We start from the raw sequence: 24,843 nt of genomic DNA on the forward strand, positions 1-24,843 counted from the left end.
GAGGTTAGGCGGCTCTCTGAACTCCATGCCACTAGTCTCAGTAACCTAGTCTAAGTAACTTACCCAAGTCTAAGTACCCAAGCTTAGGCGGCTCCTCTGAACTCCATGCCACTAGTCTAAGTCCCCAAGCTTAGACCAAGGCACCAGACCTCGAAGGCTAAAAACAACTGTTTTTGCCCATTGGCAGTCTTGACCGAGACCTGCTGGGTCTCTCTCTCAGATGGGTTGTCAACCGGTCGAGTCCCCCCTGCCAGCAAAGGGAATGCGTACCACAGTACAGAGGCCCACGCTTAGACGTCGACTCGCGGAGGTACCGTCCGCAGTCCTCCTCTCGCCATGGTACGTTCCCCAATACGTTCGCTTTTCTCATTTGATAGGTCAAACCGGAGTTCACACCCGTCTGACGACTGCTTTAGGTTCCCACATTAACAACCCCCTGCTGCGACTATCCGGCCGCTGTGGAATGTCAAGAGGACCCTGGCCCTACGGGAGACATCGACTCGGTAGGTACCGCACTAGCGCAGCATTCATTTAGAGGCACATGACATACCAGTTGCCTACCATTTGCGCTTAGTCTAAATTGTCTGTCTCTAAACTACTATCGGTCACCTACGAATTTTTATACATTAAATTATTGCAGATGACATATCTGCTCGTGGTATTGGCTATATGTAAATTCAATTGATTCTCTTTGAGCAGATCGTTCTCCACTCTGTTCACAAGATGGCGCCCATTCCTGTACCGAGCACCCGCCACGTCTGTCTCGTAAGGCGCCTCCACAGGCTCCATCGACGACACATGGCGACGAGCGCCTCCGGAGCCGCTGAACAGATGATGCAGACATTCTCGGACAGGACCATCACCCAGCGCCAACTTCTCGACGCCAACCAGCTCCAGAAACTCAGCCTGACGCTCGGGCGCAAGGAACTATATCCAGGTCGAGACATCTCCCGGGAACCTCCACCGGCCGGCACCCCACTTCCGCCCGGCTATCACCTGGTCTACTTCACCCCCGGCGGCATAGAGACCGAGCTCGGACCTGATGGAACGGATCGGACCTTCAACTCGCCGGCGCCGTTCACACGGCGCATGTGGGCCGGTGGGGAGATGAGGTGGGTCGGCGGAAGAAAGAGCCAGTTGAGGGTCGGCGAGGTGGCCGAGGAGCGGACAAGGCTTCTAAGCGCGGTGCCCAAGCGGAGCCGCGACGGCGGCGAGATGGTCTTGGTGGATGTCGAGAAGGAGTTCTGGGGAAAGGATGGACTCGCACTGGTGGACCGGCGGTGAGTTTTGTCCTCGTAGAAGACGCAACGTGGGGAACCGCGCGGCTAAAGACGTGGCACGGCAAAGGTCTTGGATATTCCGTCCCGAGGCGAAGGCCGCGGCGGAGCCGATCGCCAAGCCTGTGCAGGGCAAGGTGAAGCGAGGACCGTCAACAATGGAGGATGAAGAGGCAAAGGATGGTAGTAAGTTCCGCTCCAACGGGATTTCACACAGAAGTATTGATGTCTATGGTCTGAAGGTGCTAACAGCGTCTCAGCATACCCACGCCGCAAATTACGCTGGTCACCAGTAGGACTTTTCCGCTTCTCGGCATTGACATTCAACGGGCATAAGATCCACTACGACGAGAGTTGGACACAGAGCGTAGAGAGTCATCCAGGGCAGGTAGTACATGGCCCGTTAAACCTAGTAAGTATGCTTGATTATTGGAGAGACATGTGTGGTGGTAAAGGGGACGTGGAAGAAATTGTCTATCGAGCAATGTCCCCCATTTACGCCGGAGATACCTATCACATCGGAACCTCGAACCCTGAAGACACAGATGGGAGCTCGAAGTGGGGAATCTTGGTAGAGAAAGCCGGCGTCACTTGTATGAAAGGTACCATCAAAGGCCAGCGACAATAAGCGTGCAATTACATGCCCGAGCGGTTAGTTCCAGAAACATGAGGAATCAAGGCTTGCTACATGGACACGTTGATGTCTGCTTGATGTCTGTGACGTCGCTGCGACTACTCATAGTGGCTGACGCTTATCATCGAGAAACCCTTCCACCCGGAACCAATGTTCACCTGTGGCTGTACGCACGCTCGACTAGTTTGATATCAAGTTCCAACTCAAGGACGGTCCTCTCTAGAAACGTTCTTGGCTGTAACCAGGCGGTAATGGCAATCGTCTCACCGATCTTCCCCCAATCATCTAGGATAACTGCATCCCCAGTGATTCTTGAGTCCCAAGTAGCGTCGTACACACCAGCTCCACTCAGTATTTCGTCCACCTCATACTGAGCTATCTCCAGCGGCGACGCAATATTCTCACGACTGAACTGTCGGATCAGACCGCGGTGGGACCATATTTTGCAGAAGTGTTTCCCTTCGGATGTCGTGCTCCTGTCGCTGTCGCGTTGCAGTACCCACACAACCACGAAAGGTGGATATCGACTGTTCGTTGATACAAAAGACACGACACCATTTCGCTTCCATTGCCTGATCCTCTTGAAATTGTTCTTTATGTCATGCTCGAACAACAGGACATAATTGGACTCCTTACAGTTGCGCCAGTCGATGTCGTACTTGGGGCTGCGGTTTCCCTTTTCAGGTGGTCGCAATTTCACTTGCACCATAGACATGGATTTCTGAAAATCAGTGTGCCTTCGTTCCTCATTATTTATGAACGTCACCGGCCTTTTTGCCACCTGGTTCATATCAAGTAATACTGGGTATGGCCGTTAGCGATACGCGTCACGCTCGTCTCACGAGGCACATACCATGCGGTGCGGATTCCCCGCCAACTAGTTGAAATTCACCGGAGCCATTCCCAGACACACAGTACATCAAGTTCGAAAGCCGTCGGAATCTATCGTCCGTACTCCGGTGGTCTTGAATATCTCTACAAATCAGTATGACGGGGCGGCATAGGGGGTTCGATCCCATGGTGGCGTCGAGGATTGCGGCGAAGATTTCTATGCCGACTTTGGGTGGGGTGCCTCGACCTTTGAGCGGGCAAAGCAAAACATCCATGGTCAAGCTGCCATCGACAAAGCTCATAGAAGGAGGCAGATAGTCGAGCCCATCAACGGATACGTTTGTGCTGGCTCCAATATCATCGTCTGGTCGAAACATGCCGGGAGAAGGCGCCAGAGGTGATATTTCCCTAGAGTTATTCCAAAAGTCCCGATACGGCGGCAACTGGACGAGTGGGTTTCGCCATGCGAGTATAGATTGGTCCTTTCTTTTCCGGACGATTTCATGCTGTAAGCGAATAAAGGCCTTGGATCCTTCGCCGTAAAGTAATGGTATATTCACATCGAACAATCCTATAAGGCTGTACGCAATGTCCTCCTCCTTCTTAGTTTCTCGCTTAGAAGCCCACGACATGATTCTTGCGGTACTTGTCGAGGCAAGGACATCTTGTATGGGCACTGTGTCGTGGGGACAATTGCATCTTTTCCATCGGTTGCGGTCGTTCTCAACCCAATTCTCGGGGGTGTAATGAATGGCGCAGTCCCCTTGTTCCAGAACATAAGCATCGACACCAGTGATGAACGCCAGGTCTTCCGAAAGACAGAGCTTATTACCAATATAGCCCCAGCTGGAGTTGTAGAATCTAACATCCGAAGGCGCTATGAGTTCCTGCAGCGTCCAGCCCCGAGTAAACCAGCGATTCCCGGAATGCAGCTTTCTGCCAGGTTCCAGATCGGCCATGTAGACATAACATTCCGCCGAGTCTTTGTAGTATCTGAACATAGAGTTGATGGCTTCCGAGAGCTCAGCACTGCTGCTCTTGTCGATGCAGCAAGTGTCAATCCAAATCCAATCATAACCATGATCGGAAGCTTTGCGGCAGCTTCCAGCAACCTTGCCGAATGCCTGTTTCTGCCGCCAGGTGGGAGACTGCGGCTCACTGAGATCTTGGAACAAGATTTCATCATCGCCCCACGTGTGTGAGAGGATCGCATATTTCGGAATGTCGCGGCCCTCGAAGCCACGAAGCTGGAAAGTCCTCGTGTGTAAGAGGAGCATGGTACGTACGATGAGTGGCAAGAAACAAAAGCCCCTCGACTCAGATGTCAATCACAAGCAGGGGGAATTCACAGGCTTTTGCGGTGGCAGGCTCTTCGTGGAGAGGCAGGCTCTGCTTGACGAGGCAATGCTGAGCCTCACTACCACCACCGCTGCAGCTGTGATTGGAGAACGCAGAGTCCAGCATTCACGTCCCCATCGACCTTTCAAAGACCGGATCTGGCATCGTGGGAATGATAATCAACATTATAGAGTCTTTAGAAGTATCACTAGGACACCCGATAAAAGCCAGCTTAAGTGGCTGTTGGCATTGATAGACAACATGATGAAGCATAATGGCAATTGATTTGAAGGCTGTTGAACACTGCCCCACGTCGGAGTTACCACTGCCGGCCACGTCATCCAGCACAGTCTCACGGGAGATGGATGTAAATTAAGTTGAGTATTTCATTTGTTTTCCCCCCCAACATCTTGAGATATCTAAACTTTTAAGAACAAAATTAATATACATACAATGTTATACTATGACATTAGTGAAGCTTTCCTTTACAATATGCGCTAATAGATGAGGAATTATCAAGTTCTTTGTCTATAGATGTTAAGCGATAGTCAGCATATTATTTAGAGTTAATAGCACTGAACGAGATAGCTCCTTCTTCCTATTTGCTGACCTCTTGATTATATATATGGACAATGATAACGCGAAGGCGAGGTTATATCGAGTTGCTTGACGACTTGTGACTAATGCCCATCAGCGACGGTCACCAGTTTGGCCTATCAAGCATCAACTAGAACATTGTTTCTGCACCGCGCACATTTGAGATGGGTTGAACCCAATAATTTTACAACTTGACAATATACTACCCCAACTCTGGTTCCATCGAGCCTTCAGCCTATAGTGCAAATATCCAACATGTAACGCCATCAAAATGCAACATGATCGATAGTTTCCACTAAATAAAACTCCACGCTCGAAATCAATAACCAAGGACCTCACTTAGGTCTCAAATCCAGTGGGGAAATCAAGGGATATCATCGCTATAACCAAAAATTGCACCAAAACGCTCTTCTCCCTATTCAACTATCACAGGTCTCCCATGCTGCTGTGATCACTCATTGCCCCACCAGCAGTGGCAACCGAGCTGCCAGTCGTGACTTTGGACATGTCCGACACCATAACGCTTGATCGTCGACCTAAGCCCTGCGACGCAAAGCCTGGTATTTCGCCAACATTATTTGGCGAGGTACTGCCACTCACACCAAGCTCGCCTTCATCGTCAGAATGTTCATCTTCTTCGTCATCGGATGACAGCTCCTCATTGGCTAAGTAACCATCTTCCCCGGTTTGCAAGAGTAATCTCCGGCCGATCACATCATCGGCAGACTCATCAAAGTCCGATGATACACTGTCGAAAGAACTAGATGCAGACCCAAAGTAGAAAGCAGGTGGTGGCAGCGGTACCGCCGGGAGTCGGTGAATTACACCCCCGAGATACTGGATGTCGATTTTGTTTTCGAGTTGCATCACTGGCGATATGAGTGGGATCGGCGATCCTGTGGACATGATTGCAAGACGGGCTACGATGGAGTCTGCCGTGTTTTTAGAGATAGCAGCCTCAAGGGGTTCACTTTTTGCCAAGGTTGGTCGCCGCCTGGGTTGATGCGCCTCTTCTGTGAACTTGGGGCGGCGGGTAGACACGGCGATGACGAAGTGATCATCTGGAGTCACCCCTCCGAGGCCGCTAGCCTCTAGGTTCATCAGCCTTGCTGACTGCTTCAAGTCAGACCATGGGAAGTCAGCTTGAATCTCATCGGTGTCACCGGTTTCGTCTGATGCGGCATCGTGTGAAGTGAAGTCGAGGTCCATCATAACACGGTGAGAGTCGTACTCACTCAATGGCTTGAATGGAATGGACGAATGGGAGCCGCTGCGGCCCATCTCTGGCACGCTTTGGTCCGGCGAACCTTCATCGCTGGTGCCGTTGGAGGCCACTCCATAATCTCCAGACAGATCAGTGCAGAACGGGGCACCTGTGTAATAAATGATTGCACCGTCGCGACGTCTTTTTCGTTGCGACATGCCGGAAATACCACTGTAATTCCAACGAGAAGCCATACCGAGGTTGCTGTCATCGGCTAGGCCGATGGAAGATGCCGTCTCGTCACCCAAAGATGGTTGCTCATCAGAAGATGATGTCAAATGACGGGCAAACATGGGCTTGTAGTGGAATTCGTCAGAAGAGCTTGAAACTTGTGGGACGAGTTTCGATGGTTCCGATACTGTGGCATTATTTCCGGACGGCTGTACCTTCAATCTCTTCCGCTGATCTTCTTCATTGGTACCATCGGACTCTGGGCTGGAGTTACCATGCTTCGAACTATGTCCACTGTCGTCGCTGCTAAACCTGGTGCCGTCGCCGCCGCCCCTCCAGCGAATGCTGCGTCCGTCTGGTGACAACTGAAACAATCTACTCCTCTCATTGACGGCGGAACGAATGAACGCCGGGGTTACATTCAACATATGAAGCTGTGCCATACTACAGAGCAGGTTGAGATATACCCAACCCTCGGCATCTGGAGCAACATCGCTGGCCGAATACTGCCTTTCCTCAGGAGCGACAAGACCCAAATGTCGGATGTAGTCCATGTTCTCAGATGGGATTGAAGGTCGATCGGGATCCAGATCGTTGGGCCGTGTCGCCCGTTGTTCCGGTACCTTGGAATCACTGGCAGTGGTGTCGAATTCCTTGTGGTTGCTTCCACTGCCACTGCCGGTAGCATTTCTCGAGATTGCCACATCCTCGTTGGAATGGGAAGGCGACACGTTATCGCGGGAATGGCTCTGTTTCTTATTGGGCTGCGGCAAGATGTGAGCTTCTCGGCTAGCGTTGGCTGCTGCTGTCATTGGTAGGGGCAACTTGTCGTTAGAAGTGCCTGACATTCCAACAGCCTCTTCATTGATCGCAGGCGCTAGTGGAAACGAAGTGTGCTTGGTGTGCCCTAAGCCATTCCCGGTAAAGATCTGCTCGAGGCGACGCACGACCAACTTCTTCTTGTCCTTCTCCGTCAAAGCAGTTGATCTCGATAGAAGCCCTTCCGGAATGTCTTGCAAATAGCGTTCAACCGTGTTGTTGTTGGCAGATCTTGTTCTTGAGAGCTTGGTCGGCAATGTAGGGTCCAATGACCCTGCGCCTGTGGACATGGACGCATACGCCGAGTCAGCTTGGTTTGCTCTGTTGTTGGATCCCGACGATGACGAAGCGTGCTTCGATGTCGAGTCAAGGCCTTTGACACTCTTGAGTTTGTCCTTCTTCCGAGCTGGAGAAGTCCTAGCACTAGAACCCTCCAAACTTGCTGTGAAGTCACGAAGAGCGTTTTCCAGCTGTCGCTTCTTGCGGCTCGGTAACCCATGGACCTTGACTTCGAATAGCTTGTCTCGCCGGAGAGCGTCAGGTCCCATTTGCCTATACCTCTTCAGCTCCTCCTTCAAGCGCTGATTCTCGATGGTGAGGTCGTCGATTACACCCCGGTAATCCTCGGCGACACTACTGTCCGTGACCACATGTGGCAATGCTGTTTGCTGATTGCTTTGAACGTATCTGTACGCTGGACTTTGTGAGGGCACCATATGACCATCCCCCATACTAGAAGATTCCGACTGTTTCTGAAAGTAGGGCGGGTCAACATCCATAGATGAGTCCATGGTTGAATACACATTCCGATTCGAGTTGTCGAACCATCGCCTCGGGTCGCTGACTCTGGTATCATTGCTCTCGTCTGAAGAGTTACGTCGAGGTGAATTCGTGATCGAAGGCTTGGGAATCTTCATTGGCATACTACGCATCGACGCGTTCCGCTTCGAAGCCTCTCGGGCCAAGCGATGATGGCGCAGAGTTATAGAATTCTCAGGCGATGTACGCCTCGGGTTGCTATAGGCTATGGTGGAAGGTTGGGAGGCTGAAGGCATCTTGTTCGCGTCCGCCATTTTAACAGCATTGGAACAGTCTTTCTCAATCGATGTCACGCCGAACTTACGGCTGGCGTTGGTCATGTAATCAACTGCAGAAATGGAAACTACCGTTGCAAGCCTTTGGTCAGCGAGCGTACAAGAGCAAGAAATAAGAATCAGTCAACCCAATTGCTTTTGGGCCCCTCACGATGCTGTAGCTTTCCGCATTTCCAGAACGACAGACACTGAATCGCTCAAGATGGAAATGTTTCCGAGGGATTCGATCAAATCGACTGCGGAGGTGGGCAATTGTGAGCGACATACGTACATTGCTGACAATTTGCGGACAGACTCGGAATCTGGCCGATAGCAACAATATTTATTAGTTCGTTGTTGCGGCGAAAGTGTGTTGGTAGTGCTGATCTGGCGGCCGTCGTGCAGTCTGCAGCGGCGAGGTTAATGGTTGTGGGTGGGCGTGTTGTATGTCGCTGTCAAGGGACTGCGAATAGCTTCGAGCATGTTTGGGATCGGGGGGGAGACGAGACAATGCTTCCACTGTTTGGCAGGGTGAAGTGTTATGGAACATGATTAATTGGCTTGCGGCAGCGCAAATCAAGAATCGACCGATTACATCGAGATCCCGGAATTTGCGATGAACTATAACCCATGATTGCTTGTCCCCTCCGATCTTTTTGCGTTTTTACTAACCTAGAGATGGTGAGCAGTGTGTTCGATTGCGCTGCAATGGTAACTGTCACGAAGATCGGAAATCAAGGGTAAAGATCAGGGTCCTGCAGACCCGTACCTTTCTGATCTAGCCTTAACGAGTCGGAGGCTCCATCCAGTGGTGTGTGCCGAGTGCGCCTTCAGCCAATCGCCGTACTGAGCCATTCGTCGTACGCTGTCGTCGTGGTTTCTCCAACCCCTAGGCTCAGCGGGGCGACGACGGCGAGGGGCGTGTGAACAGCGGAACAGCACATAGTCGTACACAGTATATGGTACCCTGATTTTCGATGGATCGTAGCGCCATCACTTTCAGGCTCGCCGTGCGGATCCGTATCTGTGATTGGCTGTGGTGATCAGACTTTACCCACCTAAATGGGTTCTCGAGGTGCACTAAGTCTCCGTAACCCTGGCAGCCTGGACCCTTTGCACCCATCAGTGCTCTTACAAGGTCTCTCAAGTCCTACTTTGTATATACTTCTTAAGCCTTGACAGAAGGAAAACCAGGGTGCAGCCAAGCTAAATAAGCGTACGCTAAACCCTCCCCCCCTACTATGGTAGAATCTTCCACCGCCAGGTCCCACTTTCACCACCCAAGATGGCAGGCAGCGTTGCTAACTTGTTCAGATTTCAAGAGGTTCATACATAACTGTTTGGTGGTTTCAAAGCACTAATAGTCCGTATCGGTACCTCTAGTCTAAGGCCAACGATGTGATTCAATCTGTTGGGACATTTGCAACGTGTGTCATGTCATATTTTCAGCCTGTATGGGTCAGTCTGCCGCTGCGGATACGAGTACTAATAGGCACGGATGATGATGATATGACGTCACTCTGCAAACGTAATGGGACCGCGATGAGAAACCCTGCATGTGGTACCCCGGATAAACGTGGAATTATTGGTACATGCTACACAGCACTCGAGAGACAGCGTGGCAATACTCTATTCATATGAATCTTGCACTGGAGAAACATTGACTCCTTGGACGAATGCCTTTGGCTTCGGTGCTATAAAAGAAAGAAAAGAAGAAAAAAGAAGAAAAAAGAAAGAAAATTTTTATAAAGACCCCCCCCCCCCCCCCCAAGAACCATCTGAGGAAATATATAATCGCAGCAAGCAGGTGTACAGTGTATAAGCATTAATTCACCACCGGCCTCGACTGCGGCTTGGATGTATTATGCAGCTCTGTACAGTAGCTCTGCAGGGGTTTGTGGCTTTTCGGTCTGGACCACCATCGAATTTCTGCGGCAAGGATCGAGCCGCGCCCAAGAAACATACTAGGTTAGCTCTGTAAGCACTACCTGTACATAAAATATGCCTTTCGTCCAGAGACGGCACATGACTTTTATTTTATTTTACTTTCTGTCGATTTGTGTCCCAAACACGATCGCCAAAGTTCAGTAGCTCACGGCTTTCACGGCTTCGATTGGCATACACCGATGCTCTGTAATGTATCCATCCATGTTCACTGAATGACAATGACAATCGAGGTTCCAGTGGCTGGGTAAAACTCAAACTACCGAGCTGGCCGATGCAAACTGGCAGCCTGGGTTGACATTCAAGAAGATTATGTGCTGCCTTTTGCGGAGAATTCTGTCTGTAACATAAGCGTATCTCACTACTCTGCTGTTCTGACAGTGAGGCCCGGGGAACTCGATTACGACTTCGGATTGCTCTTACATAACAATAGCCTATCCTCAATAATACCATAGATATATATCAGCTCAAATTAGATATCTCGGTCCACTGTAATAGTAAAACTTGTCCGTGAGTCCGTAATCGACGCGGTACCAAGTACTACAAAATAGAGATGGATAGCAGACTATGCCTGGGGCCGAGAGGGGTTGTGTCCCGCCTTTAATAAACACCCAACACAGAGCTTCCAGCGTGTTTTCCATGAACCTTAATTAGTAAAGATTATCAGGCGGGGAAAGGGTGCGGCGGTGGATGAACAAGCTATTAGCATCGTCAGGCGAGCAGGACACTGAATTTAAGACTTCAGACATCCTAAAAATAAAATTGCCATATCGCCACTCGGAACTGCCCAGGTGGGTAGTATTAGTATATGAAGCAGCCTGGCCCCGTCGCCCCGACGGTTTGATCTGCCGACGCGTCGAAGATCGAGCCCGTATCAAGGCCTCTTCCAATTTCAACGTTATTTCACGCTGAATAACATTGCAAACAACAACACCCTCATGAGCATTTCCGCCACAGCTCGCGGTAACATCCACTGCTGCAATAGCTTGGGTCCCAATTTAGACATGTTCGCACCCAACGAGAAGGTCAGGCAAATGACAGCTTAATCAGGAGCCAAGGGAGATTCGATCGTGGCCTATTAGAGGGAGAAAATTTTTTTTTTCATTGATACGAAATATCTTCTGGAAAGCTTTATTCTGGCCGCCCGCAACGTACCGCACCAGCGCAACGATTAACGAACAATCACGGAGGAGCGGCAAAAGCCATGTCCTCCGGGGACGAATGACAAGCGTGTCGGACACGAATAATATCCACACGCTCTAGTGCACGCGAAATAGAGCTTAGGCTGGATCATCCGAAATATTGCGAGGCCTCGAAAAAGATCCAACAAGCTCTACCCAAGTTTGGTATGTGGTCGTGCCCCAAAGTGGATCGTTTCTTTCTGCTGACAGACCTACTCCTGGGGCAGGCGGACATCTCGGACCTCGCCAGGTAAAAGATGGGTCTTGTCACCGTCAGCGAGGTTGTCGAGACCACAATTGTAGGACTTGCTCAAACACTTATTTTCCATCGCATCGATGGATAAGATCGTTGTTGGTACTCTTGCTCAGTGCCTACCAGATATGTATGGTGCATCACATACATAGTATAACGCTTAAAGCATAGAACGGCTGGTTGGGGCTACACCAAGCAACAGCGCCACCAAGCGTTCCTGAATGTCTTGTACTGGTATGGCAGATGGTCTAATGTTCAGCCATTTGCCAGCGTTACGTCAGTTCTTGCTGGTCAATCTCTCGCACCTTGCGCCACCGTTGCTCATTTTTCATCGTCCATGACTACTTAAAGTATTCGTTCTAGAGAAGCTTTGCGAATGTGATGAGTAGTGTCTAGTTGGTGCTTGATCAGCTGCGAACTCACGATCAAATCCGCAGGCGGAGGCAGAGGCAGAGGCAGAAGTTACAAGACTGCTGAACATATTTGCCTGGAAAATTGGTATACAGCATAATCTCCGTCAGTAATTTGCCAGAATACGTCTTAACTCCATATATCACAGCGCTGAGGCCTTTCCTGCTCACATTGTTTGTAGGCATCGCAACCGCCCATCAAAGACTATTGCACGCAATTACTTGTCAATTCTGAGCTACGATGGGAGATATCCTCTTGGACTACCTAGTATGCAAAACTTTTCGCAGGATATTGGCAGGTCAAATTGCACCGGGTGTGCTTTGCCAGTTGTCAGCTGACAAAACCGGCCTTCGTCTTTTTCTCACATCCTACATCGTCGATTCAACATTCTACATCGTCGATTCAACATTCTACATCGTCGATTCAACATTCTACATCGTCGATTCAATATCCTACATTGTCGATTCAGCCAGAATCCTTAGCTGATGCTTCGATTTGTGGCACCCGCATACGTCACTTCCGTCGTCACGCAACCGAGACTGCTTCACACAGTAACAACACAGGTACAAGCTTTATTCGACTCATGTCTCATGCAGTTTTGCGCGGGGGGTCGTCCGTCTCAGGGATCCCGATCTCGATCCACCTAACGTAGTATCAATTCCTACACAAGCAACAAATCTCTTCAGATCACTAGCAGTCTTATTACTTGATGTTCTCACAAGGCCCACGAAACTGGCACCTCTCTTACATTCAGCAATTGAAACTATATACATGAGATATTGGACGCTCTTCTGAGTACAAAATAACACTTGGTAAACAACTAAATTGGTCCGCGCTTGTTGTCAGGTAACACCAATGACATATCCAGACTCCATGTCATTGTCAAGCTTTGACCTCCCTATTGTATGTAGTCTAGCCGCTGCAATTGTCAATTCATCTAGAATTCACGCGAGCGGTCGTCCAAATCGTCTCTGTAACACCGATCTCACTTCGCAAACAAACATGTGGTCATACGCTGTCTGGGCTGTCCATGCTATGCCGCCTCCCACAATTATGACACCTCACCGCCAAAGGATACCCGTCTTTGAGATATTATAAGTGGGTTTATGTGGAAATGTCATCGATCACAAGCTTTACAAGTCTCGCATCTCCATTTCTACGAATCTTGAGTCGACCATCACGTTCGCAGGGATTTTAGCTTTACAATTACCTGATACAAGGATTACATTACATTTTAGGTGGTACACACTGGAAACCAAGCAAATTACCAATGCCCTCCTTTCGTCTTCAACATTGGTTCACCAATATGCTTTTATTTGCCCTGCTATACTGGCAAACTTGACCTGGCATAACTGAAATAATTACAAAATTCGCTGCCTATTTAGTCGAATCGTCCTCCTACTGTTACACACTGCCACATTTTGATTATTGCATGAGAGTGACATGAAATTCAGAGCTTTCTGCGAAAAGCGCCGTAATATGCCGGTTCAACAATGCGTCAAGATACCCCCAAGACGTCACGACCTAGCACTTCTTCCAGCCTTCAACTACTTTGGTCAGGCTAACCTTGTTGATACAACGATGATTTAACCACCAGGTTCAGCATGTTTTCACGCGTAAATGATATCACGATGCTACTCAAGAGCCATACCTAGAGAATAGTGACTTTTCCAAGAAGATGATGACACCGACAGGTCATGATTGGTAACGTCTATACAATTACGCAATCCTACCTATGGATTTTCGGTCTGGTCCTAGGTGGTCGCCTAAAAGCTGCCTATGAGTGACATAGGGTAGAACTGTATACTTCTTTACTTAACATTAAAACACAAGCACATATTACGAACAAAATATTCGCACTTTGTATGGAATACAAGTTGAAGGCTTACACTACATTATACATTCGCTACTAAGAGGTTATGTTTACCAATTGTCGATGCTATCACTTACCATAACAATATTTTCACTCGTGACGGAAATCATGCAAAGAACATTATAACGAATATTGCTAGAGCCAGACACAAAAATAATATACAAGCAGGGATGTTATATGACGTGACGTATTTTTTAGTACCAGATTCGGGAGTGTGGACAGGTATTCTTCATGCGCAACGGGAAATGCTAGGTTGAGAGTTTATAGTCTGGGCTCTGTGATACGATAAAACTCATCGAGGTTATCACTCAATACGCGTATGATCTCTCTCAAAGAAGACTCCCGAGTGCGTAGATATAAGACCCAATCCTCGAGAAAACGGAAGTTTCAAGGAGGATTGTTTTATCATTTATCAGATAACCTAAATCTCATGTATCGAATGAAATATTCAAGGCAATGACATGCGCTACAGATCGAGCAGTAGGTAAGAGACAGTTCACTCAGGTTTCTTAATAGCTCGGACTCGGACTAACGAAGAAGCTCAATCCCCGACAGTCGTGCGTTTTGCCACAACGAGCAGTTCGAGACTCGGGCATCTCGATATACACACACAAGACCCAGGTCACTCGGAAATATTGTAAACAGTCAGCTTGCGTAGTACTTGAGCGAAAACAGCAAGATGCCAGTTATCATGACCAGCTCCGTTTGCTCAAACATTCATCTCCAACAACTCTGAACGCCGCTTCTGCGCGCGAAACACTGTGGGGTTGTTACGCTCGTCTTCATCCGTAGGATCCGGCTCCGCAGTTGGGAGATTTCTCGGTTGCGTCATGTAAGATGCCTCCCCATAGCACTACGACTATGTCTATTGTTCATGCCAGAGCAAAGACGATATGGCCGCAGCACGGCCAACCGCGATTGTACAACTGGACACTCGCTGTGTCCCGTTGCAGCACTTTGTTGCATTTAGTACGTGGTTACGGATCCGTATACCTGTGGGAGTGCTCGTCAAGCTTGAAAATGCTCATCCAGAAGAGCCAACCAAAATGGGATCGGCGTCTGCTAACACTGGCGCGCAATTGCCAATCGTTTCAAAGAGCAGAGGAATATAAAGCACCAAATATCGGAGTCTGATGATAGAAACTGTCTATATGCAGGTTTAAATTTGCTGAGCGTGGAGGGGTTAATTACAGCTAGATATACAATGAATCATGACCGAAATACTTCAGTCGATCAACGCCGAGCCCTGCGTCTCAGTACCTTGGTATCTTATAATACAATCTGGGTATGTACACCCCTTCTCAATGCATCTTCGCCCATCCTTGGCGGTCCAAGTTAGTCGCGCTCAACTCCCATCTGAGTTCTCAAGTCGCATCACCTTGCTTTTCGGGGGCTTCCTCCTGGGTTTTACATTATCTCCGCTACTTCTCCCTTTCACGTGCCAGAGTAGACAGCTGTGACGAAACGACCACATTCGACCCTTTGCTCGACACTCACTTTCCTGCCCTTGCCTCCCTCGCCAATCCTTGTGGTGGTTCTTGGTGTGATCTGGAATCTGTGCTGCTCGCCCTTTCGGCCCTTTTCGGCGTCTCCAGCTCCACCATCTAGTGGTCCGATATAGGTTGGTGTGTTGACATTGTTTCGCTTGCCCGTGCCTAGCTGGTAGTGCTCGTTGCCACCCCACCAAACGATGTCGGCGCCCCAGTTCGTGTCGTTGTCAGTGGCCGCAGTGGCCGAGTGAGTGCCGACTGACGTAACGTTGTCCATGACGGCGGCGGCATGTGTAGACCCAACACTGAGTCGTGCGAGGCGGATGGGGATAACGGCGTTGTTCTTCTCATCCCATTCGAAGAGTCCCGACAAGGGCTTGATCTTCGTTGGGCCAAGTGAGATATGTGTCCATCTGCCATTGCCCAGACTGCCAAAAATACCAGAGCCGCAAGCCCAGGTATCTGCGGTGACTTGACCTAGATTCCTGGCAGGTGCGACTTCCATCTTCTCACGTTGACTACCTGGCTGGCCGGCTACACGAGTGGCGTCTACTGTGAAGAACGAGTTTGCACCTCCAGCAGCGATAGATGTGACCTGAGGTAGTTGCTGTGTACCTTTGTATATGGTGGTAAATGGCAAGGGAATAGGTCCATCAACAAATGGGATCTCCTTTTCGGCTTCAAACCCCAATTGACCAGAACTGTTGTCGCCAAACACAAAAACTTTTCCATCCTTGTCGAGTGCAAGAGAGTGGTAGTCGCCCGCGGCGATCTTGGCAATCTGGAAACCTTTCAGTTGCGGGATCTCGTGGGGCTGGTCGTAAGGGCCTGGAGGCTTTGTTGCCCAGGTAAGGCCGGGAATACCAAGTTGACCCTTGGTGGGAAACTCGGTATTGCTTGAAGCAGAAGAAAAGACGCGTCCCTTGCTAGTAAGAACAAGGGCGTGGTCAAGACCGGATGATATGTCGGTCACGTTCTCGCCCCAGGCCAGATTGGGGATGTCGAGTTTGCGATACGATGCGGATGAAGGACTGGACCAAAGCCCAAACCACGAGGAGGGTTGCTCCTTGGAACCGGAAGACTGGTCGGCACTGGCGACTGGCAGTGTATAAACGGTGCCGCTCTTACTGAGAGCCAGGATGCGATCCCTCGAGATAGCCAGCTTGGCCAGGTCTTTCCCTTTCAGTGTGGTCGCTGGCTTCGGGTCTTGCTCGGAGAAGGCTGTGCCCCATTGTACCAAGTCGCCCTTCTCTGTGATTGCAGCACCAAACTGGGCATCCAGCTTGACGTCGCGGAGTAGCTGGCCATCGAAATAGGTAATGCGCCTGGGGGTCTTGATGACCTTCTCGGTCGAGTCGGGAGCGGCGACGCGGCCTGTATTGGCTCCCCAAGCATACAGGCCAGGGCTCTCCCAGCTCTTCTTTACCTGTAAGTGTTGACTACTGATTATATCCCTATTGTCCTCGGTTGTTTGCGGCCTTGGGCGGACCTTTTCGTAGTTGATAGTAGCTTGAGCGGGTTTCGCGGGCTCGGCCACATATGCGGGCCAAAGGGTCATGATCAGACCTGCTCCGACAAAGGCAACGGCAGCTCCTCCCAAGAACTTGCCGGCGCTGCCTTTGGGGCCACCAAGCGGTTGACGACCCTCCGGTCCTGAGCTGGCATATCTGACAGACTGGTGTCGAACTGCCGGTCCATGTCTGAGCGATCGGCATGCTCGCGGCGCTTGGCGCAGGGAAGCCCTAGACGGCAACATGTTTGGTAATGTTGCGGTTCAGTATAGAAGAATAGGTTAAATGGAGTCACGAAGATTCAACAGGCACCCCTCGAACATTATTTGAGACCTTTCGAAGCTGTAACACGCACAGCGAAGTGGTGTGTCCGATCTTAGCGGATGTGGTGAGGTCATGAAAATAGCTTCATGATCATTGGAAGCGAGCTCTAAATCTTCTACCCCACTTTATCTGCACGTTAGCCTAGATAGTCTAGCAGCATGCCTGGCATGAGCACTTGAGTTAGTCCAGAGCTGTAATTTGACTGCAGGGTCTACCGCCTCGTCACGCAGCACGACGTGTCACTGTCACAGCACAAGCAGAGCTTACTACATGTAACTACTATATGTATGTACTTACCCCGTACATCGTACGTAGCGGAGTGTACCCGCAGTGGGTGGGACTTGCAGCACCTCCCCTGCTCCCCACCACCTCTCAGCGCCGCCCAGCACCTTTCAGCACCTCCCAGCAGCCTCCCAGCGAGTTAGTTCACTAAAACTATAGCGCTTACATGTCAAGGTCAAGCTCCGGCCCGTCGCGGCTGTCCCCCCCAAAGCAATCGCACCGTTTCTATGTATCTATGTAAGCCTTGTGCCATGTGCCTCGTGCCTTGCGCCTTGTGCATTGTGCCCGTCGCGTGAATCGACTCCAATTGACGTCTGTCGTGGCATGTTCGAGTTATGTGGGGATATCCTTACTCGGAGAGCTGTCTTTAACACCACCAGCGAACATCGCGAACCATGTACGACGATTCCTGGTACAGCTTCGTACCAGAAGTCGCAAAGCAGGACATTTCCTCTACCCCTCAAAATGCTGGCCACAAGAGAAGAAACACACTCCTTCAGCCTCCTAATGTTCGTGTCGCCCCCATCAACCCACCATCCCGCCCTTTGCTAAGCGAACATTCAGGGCGCAAGCCAAGCAGATATTGTAGACCCTCTCGGAAACCTCTACGACGAGGCCGACGCATCCAATGACCCACCCGAGGCGACACTGACTAGGAGGGCCAAATCATACTCTGATTTCTACCATGTCGTTCGAGCCCAGCTTTCCAAGGACGCCAAGAGGAGACGAAAGAAGAGGAGGGACGACAGAGACAGGTCATTCGAAGCCTTGAGCCTCGTGAAACCAGAAGACGATACCAATAGAAGAATCAATGCACCTGACACACCTGTCGACGACCAGCTGCTCGAGGCAAGCCAACAGGAATATCTGCTTTACCAGCACCAGCTTGCTATGACCGAGCGGCATCTGGACACCCTCGTCGACGACGCAAATGGAGCTCTACAGCTGCTGGAGACCTTGGCGAGCTCTTTCCATGCAGTCGATACACAGACGTCGTCTTTCCAGTCCCAATGTGACCATCTGCTGTCTGAGGAGAAGAGGTTGCAGAAGCTGGCAGATGAAGTCGGCACAGATCTGCATTACTACGCCTACCTCGATGGCGTAACCAGGCGTCTAAATGCTCCTGGCGCCAGTCGCTTGGTCGACCATGAGAACTTTGCCGAGATTCTTACCAACACAGACGCGTGTATCGGCTTCATGGCGAAGCATGTGAGCTACCCCTTGTAGATATTTCCAGCATTCTCATGACTAATTGTGCGAAGCCGACATACCGAGACGCTGAATCTTACTTGGCTCGATATCAGTCCTCGTTGACAAAGGCTCTCCATCTACTGGAGAGTGGGTTCAGTGCTCACCTGGAACGCATCTCGGCTGAGATATCTAAGCAAATCGCATCTACGCAATCAGAGGCGGCACGATATGCTCTGGCTTATGGACGATTTGAAGAACTAGTCCTCGAAGCCGATGGTCTAGTATCGAACGTACAAAGGGTCATCCGCAGCTGCTATGATCAGTTTGGAAGCCCGGTGTCCGGGCAGAATTTTGACTACTATGCCAATACCGCTGTCAACATCTTTCATTCGTACTCCAGCATTCGAGATCGCGATTTGAAGCCCATCACTCAACATGATCTCGAGACGTTCCAGAAGGAGTCAAAAGATGCTAGCCCAGAGACTGCGTCACGCAACTACGTCAAGCAATGCTACGAGAGATCGTACAACGAGACCGGCCTCTTTACCAAGATATTCTCCATTGAGCCACACTTTAGCATGGATGATCGGTCGGCGTACGCCGCGATCAAGGGTCAACAGAAAGCTCTGGTCAATGCTGCCAATGTGGCCCCCATTGCCCATACTCTTCAGCCCATTTTGTTGGCCAGCGAACTGCAGACAGTCTGCAATCTGCTGGGTTGGATCTCGAACGAGTATCTACTCTTGGATTATGATGAAGATATTTCGCAATATTCGCAGCACTGTCAGGAACTTACAGCACGGCTGCTCATGGAACATCTGTGGCCTTTTGCAGACACTGCATTTGAGAACGAAATCACGAAATCCATTACAAGGCATGTTGTCGCTCCCGACACGTTGAAGATCACCCCTGTAGTGAATGGCGTCGCTTCATCGAATGCACACCCCATTGCAAAGAAGGCATTGGAACTCTTGATCATGTACGATCAAGCGATGCCAAAAGAGCGAAGCGTAAGAATCTGGCCCCAATCTCTCATACCCACTGAAGCTAACAAGCCGTAGCAAAAGTCAAGTCCAGTCGTCTTCAAAATTGTCCACGAAACAATATTGGCCTTACAAAGAGCGGAGGCACGTATCAAATCTGCTAAATCCGCGAATCCCGAACCTGATCCCGATCTCTTCATGATCAAGAACCTGCTCATTGTCAAGAATGAGCTCGTCTCACTGGAGATCGGCGACGTGCGATCGCAGGGCACCGCTAACATGCAGCACTTTGGTCACATATGGGATACCCTCTCACCCCAAAACTGGATGGGTCTTTTCAGAGGCATTTTGGGCGGCTCCTTGTCGCTTGGGCTTTGGTCATCGAATCCCGCCGCTGTAACAAATGGCAAGCCTGTAGCTGCCAATGATGGAGTGCAGGATGCTAGTGAGAAATTAGACGAGCTGCTGCGCCAGAGCATTTACGCTTTTACCCAGCGCTGGGGCGGATTGGTCAACGCCGCCAGGAGTGGTAGGAGGAGCACGAAATCCCTGGCACAGATTGAGAAAGAGCTGGACGAAAAGCTGCTTACAGCGTTTGGTGGACAACCCGAGGTTGTTGGCAAGTTGAAGGAGGCAATCCAGATCAATGCTCAGGCGCAGAATGAAGTTGGTGGGACTAAACGCTAGGTTGATACACCGGTAGCCTAGTTTGCTCTCATGTAATTGACGAAGGGCCAATGAGTGGCACAAAGACGTGATGCTGCCCTAGTGATACAATATTGTCGTTTTTAACATATACGGTGGCCAGACGGTTTGAAAAAAAGAAAAACTTGAACTCCGTAAAGTCACTACCGTCTCACGAGAACTTTTCACTCAGCACTGAACTCTATCCTCCCGCCCCATCCACGTCGATGTTGCCCATGAAGCATAAGAACTTTCCAGTTTGCTTTGCTGTTTGGCAACAAGGCGCGACGCTCCTTCTGGAAGCCCTGAGCATGAAGTGGAGCATGAAGGCATATAGCAGAGGATTCGATTGGATCTGCACTGCCCTTGGTTAGCATTCACAGGCAAGCCCCTTCCCGGCATGCATCAAGGCCCGACCTGAAATCCAATCAGTTCGCTCACCGCTGTTTTTTTTTTTTTGGAGCTACTTTGGTATAATTAGAAGGGCGAACGAATTATTGAAAAGCAAGGGGAAGCACCATTGGAAGGGGGGGCAGGAGTGGTCAGAGCCAACAAAAAAAAAAAACCAAAGAAAGAAAAAAGGAGAGGGCTGCCTGTCTAATTTTTACCTTTCGTCCAACCAAGTCGGAACCTCGGTTGGATATTTCCACTTGGAAAGAGGTATCGTATCGTCGGCTGGGTATACTCTGCGCCTCGATGGCTCGTTTCGGTGGTGAGGCGATTCAGCTGAAGACCGGTGCCTTTGACAATGAGGCGGCACGTTTCGGGCATCGATGCCCCCCCCCCCCCCCCCCCCCCCCCACACACACACACACGTCGTGGTCGACCTGGCCACCAGGGCTTACTGAATTAACGAGATGACACGGAATCGTTCGTGGCAACATGGTTGACTGCCGCTGATTTGATGCTCATCGTGTTGTTGCTACTTTTCTTAAACGGACGCGGCCTCTTTTGTCGCTAGTTGAGTGATCTAGTAACGCAGTGCCGCACTCTCCGCCGATCAGTGGTGCTTCCCTCGAGATAGCTTGAGAGTCTTGGTGTGGCCGTTTGGTGATCTACACCTGGAGGATGGTATAACATATGAGTACAATATGAAGACTGCTTGTGGTACATATATTGTATTCAAAACTTTGAGCGTCATGTACGGATAAATACACCAGTCAGCAATCTGACGAGAGCCCCAATCGACACAGATACAATACAAATGAGGGTATCAGGGTTCCTGCCTAATACTAGAAGACAAACCTCTTCAGCAATACATCCCGAAATTACAAGTCGCCTGTGAGCATGCTATAGAAGTAAAGTTCTAAAAAGAAAAAAATTTACAATCTTCCAAAAGTCTAACTGAAAGCATATATAATCTTCCTACACCGGTCCGGGGTATCAAGAGCACTCTAAACCAATTGCTGGAAGATGAACAAAGAAACCAAAGTTAAAGATATCCACTTGGCGTCTTCATATGATTACGCACGCTGTGCTTTGCAGTGTTTGCATCAAGTTTGGGGAATCGTTCGGCGTATGGAACATTAGGTGCTCTGAGTCAGAGGTTGATGAAGCTCGTTCTGCTGGTATCTCAAAGCTAGCCCTTCGCCTCGGCCTGAGTGTTTCCGTCTCATCCCTTGTGTCTAGGGCGAGCTTTGTAGCCGAATCGATGTTCTGTCCATCCAGACTTGATGCTTTGGGAGTTTTGCAAAATTTGTCGTCTTCATGGCCATTAGCGGCGGCAGTAGTAATTTGCAGGCTGTGGTCGAGGTGCTGCTTCGTTGGTTCCGACAGTGGAGTTTTTTCGGACTCATCCCAAGATCCAACATGGGATAGCTCAGTATTGAACTCGGGTTGAGCATTTGTAGGAGCACAAGAATGAGTTACTGGGGCTCTCCTATCGCTCGGCGTTGAGGTTACGGTACTAGCAATAGACATGCTTCGCATTTGGGCAGCTTCGTCTCTGGCCCAGAATGCTAACACATCGAGCTGCCATTGGTGGCCGTCAATGTACTTTAGTACAGTGTCAAACACCGACTCTAGAACTTCAACCTCCATAGCAGATGTCCTCATTTTATGGAGCAGCCAGCGGTTAATGTAGTCGAACTTGTTTCCGGGCTGCCCTGTAGAAAAGAGTGAGTCGATGCCATGCTCTTGGATAGCTTCGGTAATAGCCTGCGCTCGGCCAGGGTCGTTCTTTGGCATTGACACTGCCTTTTTCACAGCTTGCTTCGTTGTCAGTGGCGGGTTTTGCAAGACATGCTTTGGATTCGATAGCAGAATCGGATGGATTTCGTTCGATAGAGTCGCTGGTTCCTCAGCTGACGGACTATGTGCAGAGTTTAGAAGATTCAAAGCTGGGTCCTCCAGCTGTCGAATGATAGGTTTATATCCATCCTCGTCTTCGTAGAAAGGAATGCTGGCAGGAACGACACCTCTCATTTGACATTCAGCCTGGAGCTGGTCGAATTCCATAGTTAACTGTCTTATTTTCTCCTCAGCCTTGCGTTGGTGCTCTGGGAAGGTTTCCAAGAACTTCACTTTGTCATCGTCGAGCTGCACGTCTCCTGACTCTATGGCGACGCGCCTGAATACCAAGTTATGGAGGTCTTCCCTGGCAAGCTGTAAATTTCCAAAGACTTCGCGTAGTTGCATGTACAGCGGATGGACAAGATCTGGTCGGTCACGACTTATACCAAAAAGAGAAGCTCTGGATGGAGGGCGAGATGGCCTAGCAGAAATACTATCTCTTGTTGATAGTGCGGAATCACTTGCAAGAACCTGGCTGTAGAAGCGCCTTTCCATGATCTCAATTTCTCTCTCAGCATCATTAAGGTCATCGGTCAATGACTCTACAGCCTGCTCGGCCTCTTCGACGTCGAATTGCGCGCGCTCAGCTGCTTGCAGGCGCTGCTCCAGCTCATTACGGTGTTTTTCGAGGAGGTCCAGTCTCAGATCTTGGAAGATGTTACGTTCCAGTTCGCTTTTCCGTCGGCGCGCATCTTGGAGCTGAATGCGTTTCTCATTCAGCTCATCCAAAATATTCAATACAGTCACTCGTCGCTTCCTTAACCTAATCCAAAACTTCCCTATTCTCTCACCAAGGTCTTTATCGGAATCGTGTGTCTCTGTATCAAAAGCTGGGGCGGATCTCGCAGACCGAGAAGAGGATCGCGAAGAAATCGGGAAACCAGGAGGCTGCGGGGCTTGAATTCCGCCTGAAGCTGCGACAATCTGATGCTGCTTGGCAAGCTTCGCTGCAAATAAACGTGGTCGAGTCTTGGTATGCGCGACAGATAGTGTAGGAAGAGGCGAAAAAAGCACACTATTTCCATGATACTCGAAATCCGCAGAGCTGGTTGAATCGGAGGAATAGTCGGACTCGTCAGATTGGAGATCGTGTGATACTGAAGTGCCGCTCGTTCCAATGTCTATAGTGCTAGAGTCGTCTAGATCCATTCTGCGTCGAAACCCAATGGCTATCCCATCATGCTGGACTGAAGCGGTGCGTAGATCGGATATATGATCGGCGAAGTCGGTGGTTGGGCCTTGAGCGCCATCCTCGGTCATGAATAAATTTGCCATCATGCCATGTCATGATTTTCGCCCTCTGAAACGTATGGACAGGAGTTGCCAACCACTTTTCCATGGCGCTACGGAATCAAGGGGAACTCAAGCCGAGTATAGTCTGCTGGGAGTACATGAAAATAACTTGCTATTGACACGCGTCTTCACCGTGCCGGAGGTGGCTGGATATGTGCGACGGGAACATCACTGAGCCACAAGTGCAGCTGACAAGGTTTACATTCGCCATGCAGGGTTAGTAGGCTTGAAAACGAAGGCAAATGAGATTAATCTGCGTTTGGGTGCTGGAAGAGCCGCATCTGAATATCAGATAAAAAACGTGCAGGCATGAGTTTGGGAAGCAAGTCGACGACGGGGCTCCGTCCTTGGGGCGTTTGCCATTCATTCGTTCTCCCTAGGTACACTAATGAGGCCCCCCACTCACTATGTACGGGCCGCTGTGGAGCCTAAAATTAGACCATCTGTTCCAACGGAAGTGAGCCATGCCACCGTGGCATGAGGTTGGCTGGGCTGGCTGGTTGAATTACGGATTACTGTAGTGCCTTTGGAAGGCATGAAGGGCGGTTATCCCAGAACCATGACCCGTCCCACCCACTCGGGCTGGTGTAAAGCAGCAACTCGTTTCCATGAATGAAAGGTCAAGCCCGAGCTGTGACAGTACAACATGTACTACGCATAATGCAGCCTTCACGAGTTCACAGGAATCTGCAACTCCCGAAGCGAGCACACCTTCCCCTCCTTATCCCACCCCTGCTGTCCAATATGCGGCGAGGCGGCCATGAGTCCTGCTTGCATGTGTTTTGCTTTTCGTTTGGGCTTTTTTTGGGTTTCTTTCTTTCGGCGCTGTCATTCCCGCTGTAAAACTAGCACAGATACAGTTCTTCTTCTTCTTCTTCAAATCACGACATAGCATAAATGGTCAATCGCCTCTTGCTGCCAGTCCAAACGGGAGCCGTGCACTAGGCACTGTTCTTGAATTAAAACTTATTGGCAAGAATCAAAGAAACACTTCACCCGGAGTTCTGACAGCAGCTCGTCGCACTAATTGACCGGCTGCAGGAGGTGTGGGTAGCTTGCACAGCAATTTTGGCGCATCCTGCTGGATCTTATCACATCTAACCTTAGCACATATGCGGTGCACTATC

The 24,843-nt window shown here is 50.0% G+C and overlaps 6 protein-coding genes across 6 annotated transcripts; 2 read left to right on the plus strand and 4 right to left on the minus strand.

Moving 5' to 3' along the window:
• Positions 1 to 548: 548 nt before the first annotated feature.
• On the plus strand, positions 549 to 2,209 carry BKA67DRAFT_430550 (uncharacterized protein). The gene is made up of 3 exons (XM_046096864.1): positions 549 to 1,280; positions 1,348 to 1,463; positions 1,538 to 2,209. The coding sequence occupies exons 1-3, from the start codon at positions 724 to 726 to the stop codon at positions 1,903 to 1,905; spliced, it is 1,041 nt and encodes a 346-aa protein (XP_045953767.1). The 5' UTR covers positions 549 to 723; the 3' UTR covers positions 1,906 to 2,209.
• A 77-nt stretch (positions 2,210 to 2,286) lies between these two features.
• Positions 2,287 to 4,019, minus strand: BKA67DRAFT_595293 (heterokaryon incompatibility protein-domain-containing protein; the record flags this gene model as incomplete). Its single annotated transcript, XM_046105149.1, has 4 exons — positions 2,287 to 2,318; positions 2,523 to 2,587; positions 3,118 to 3,418; positions 3,533 to 4,019. The coding sequence occupies 4 exons, from the start codon at positions 4,017 to 4,019 to the stop codon at positions 2,287 to 2,289; spliced, it is 885 nt and encodes a 294-aa protein (XP_045953768.1).
• Positions 4,020 to 5,103: 1,084 nt separating this feature from the next.
• BKA67DRAFT_525080 (frequency clock protein) lies at positions 5,104 to 7,986 on the minus strand (the record flags this gene model as incomplete). Its single annotated transcript, XM_046098638.1, has 2 exons — positions 5,104 to 7,625; positions 7,665 to 7,986. The coding sequence occupies 2 exons, from the start codon at positions 7,984 to 7,986 to the stop codon at positions 5,104 to 5,106; spliced, it is 2,844 nt and encodes a 947-aa protein (XP_045953769.1).
• A 6,789-nt stretch (positions 7,987 to 14,775) lies between these two features.
• BKA67DRAFT_582132 (regulator of chromosome condensation 1/beta-lactamase-inhibitor protein II) lies at positions 14,776 to 17,203 on the minus strand. The gene has a single exon (XM_046103967.1). It carries the CDS (start codon positions 16,910 to 16,912, stop codon positions 15,101 to 15,103), a length of 1,812 nt encoding a protein of 603 aa, XP_045953770.1. The 5' UTR covers positions 16,913 to 17,203; the 3' UTR covers positions 14,776 to 15,100.
• Positions 17,204 to 17,432: 229 nt separating this feature from the next.
• BKA67DRAFT_582133 (putative Golgi complex component Cog3) lies at positions 17,433 to 20,491 on the plus strand. The gene is made up of 4 exons (XM_046103968.1): positions 17,433 to 17,782; positions 17,838 to 18,482; positions 18,536 to 19,474; positions 19,526 to 20,491. The coding sequence occupies exons 1-4, from the start codon at positions 17,669 to 17,671 to the stop codon at positions 20,132 to 20,134; spliced, it is 2,307 nt and encodes a 768-aa protein (XP_045953771.1). The 5' UTR covers positions 17,433 to 17,668; the 3' UTR covers positions 20,135 to 20,491.
• A 443-nt stretch (positions 20,492 to 20,934) lies between these two features.
• On the minus strand, positions 20,935 to 23,698 carry BKA67DRAFT_684811 (uncharacterized protein; the record flags this gene model as incomplete). The annotated part of the gene is made up of 2 exons (XM_046109002.1): positions 20,935 to 21,421; positions 21,603 to 23,698. 2 exons carry the CDS (start codon positions 23,696 to 23,698, stop codon positions 21,400 to 21,402), a joined length of 2,118 nt encoding a protein of 705 aa, XP_045953772.1. The 3' UTR covers positions 20,935 to 21,399.
• Between the last annotated feature and the right edge of the window lie 1,145 nt (positions 23,699 to 24,843).

Source organism: Truncatella angustata (genome assembly GCF_020726525.1).
Source record: "Truncatella angustata strain MPI-SDFR-AT-0073 chromosome Unknown BKA67scaffold_9, whole genome shotgun sequence".
In the NCBI taxonomy this organism is placed as follows: Eukaryota; Fungi; Ascomycota; class Sordariomycetes; order Amphisphaeriales; family Sporocadaceae; genus Truncatella; species Truncatella angustata.

Excerpts from the sequence above, each read along its gene's own strand:
- BKA67DRAFT_430550 (XM_046096864.1), top strand. The coding sequence starts at position 724 with ATGGCGCCCATTCCTGTACCGAGCACCCGCCACGTCTGTCTCGTAAGG. Across the intron at positions 1,281-1,347 it reads CTCGCACTGGTGGACCGGCG|GTCTTGGATATTCCGTCCCG; the intron begins GTGAGTTTTGTC and ends GGCACGGCAAAG. Across the intron at positions 1,464-1,537 it reads TGAAGAGGCAAAGGATGGTA|CATACCCACGCCGCAAATTA; the intron begins GTAAGTTCCGCT and ends ACAGCGTCTCAG.
- BKA67DRAFT_582132 (XM_046103967.1), bottom strand. The coding sequence starts at position 16,912 with ATGTTGCCGTCTAGGGCTTCCCTGCGCCAAGCGCCGCGAGCATGCCGA.
- BKA67DRAFT_582133 (XM_046103968.1), top strand. The coding sequence starts at position 17,669 with ATGTACGACGATTCCTGGTACAGCTTCGTACCAGAAGTCGCAAAGCAG. Across the intron at positions 17,783-17,837 it reads CACTCCTTCAGCCTCCTAAT|GGCGCAAGCCAAGCAGATAT; the intron begins GTTCGTGTCGCC and ends GCGAACATTCAG. Across the intron at positions 19,475-19,525 it reads CGATGCCAAAAGAGCGAAGC|CAAAAGTCAAGTCCAGTCGT; the intron begins GTAAGAATCTGG and ends AACAAGCCGTAG.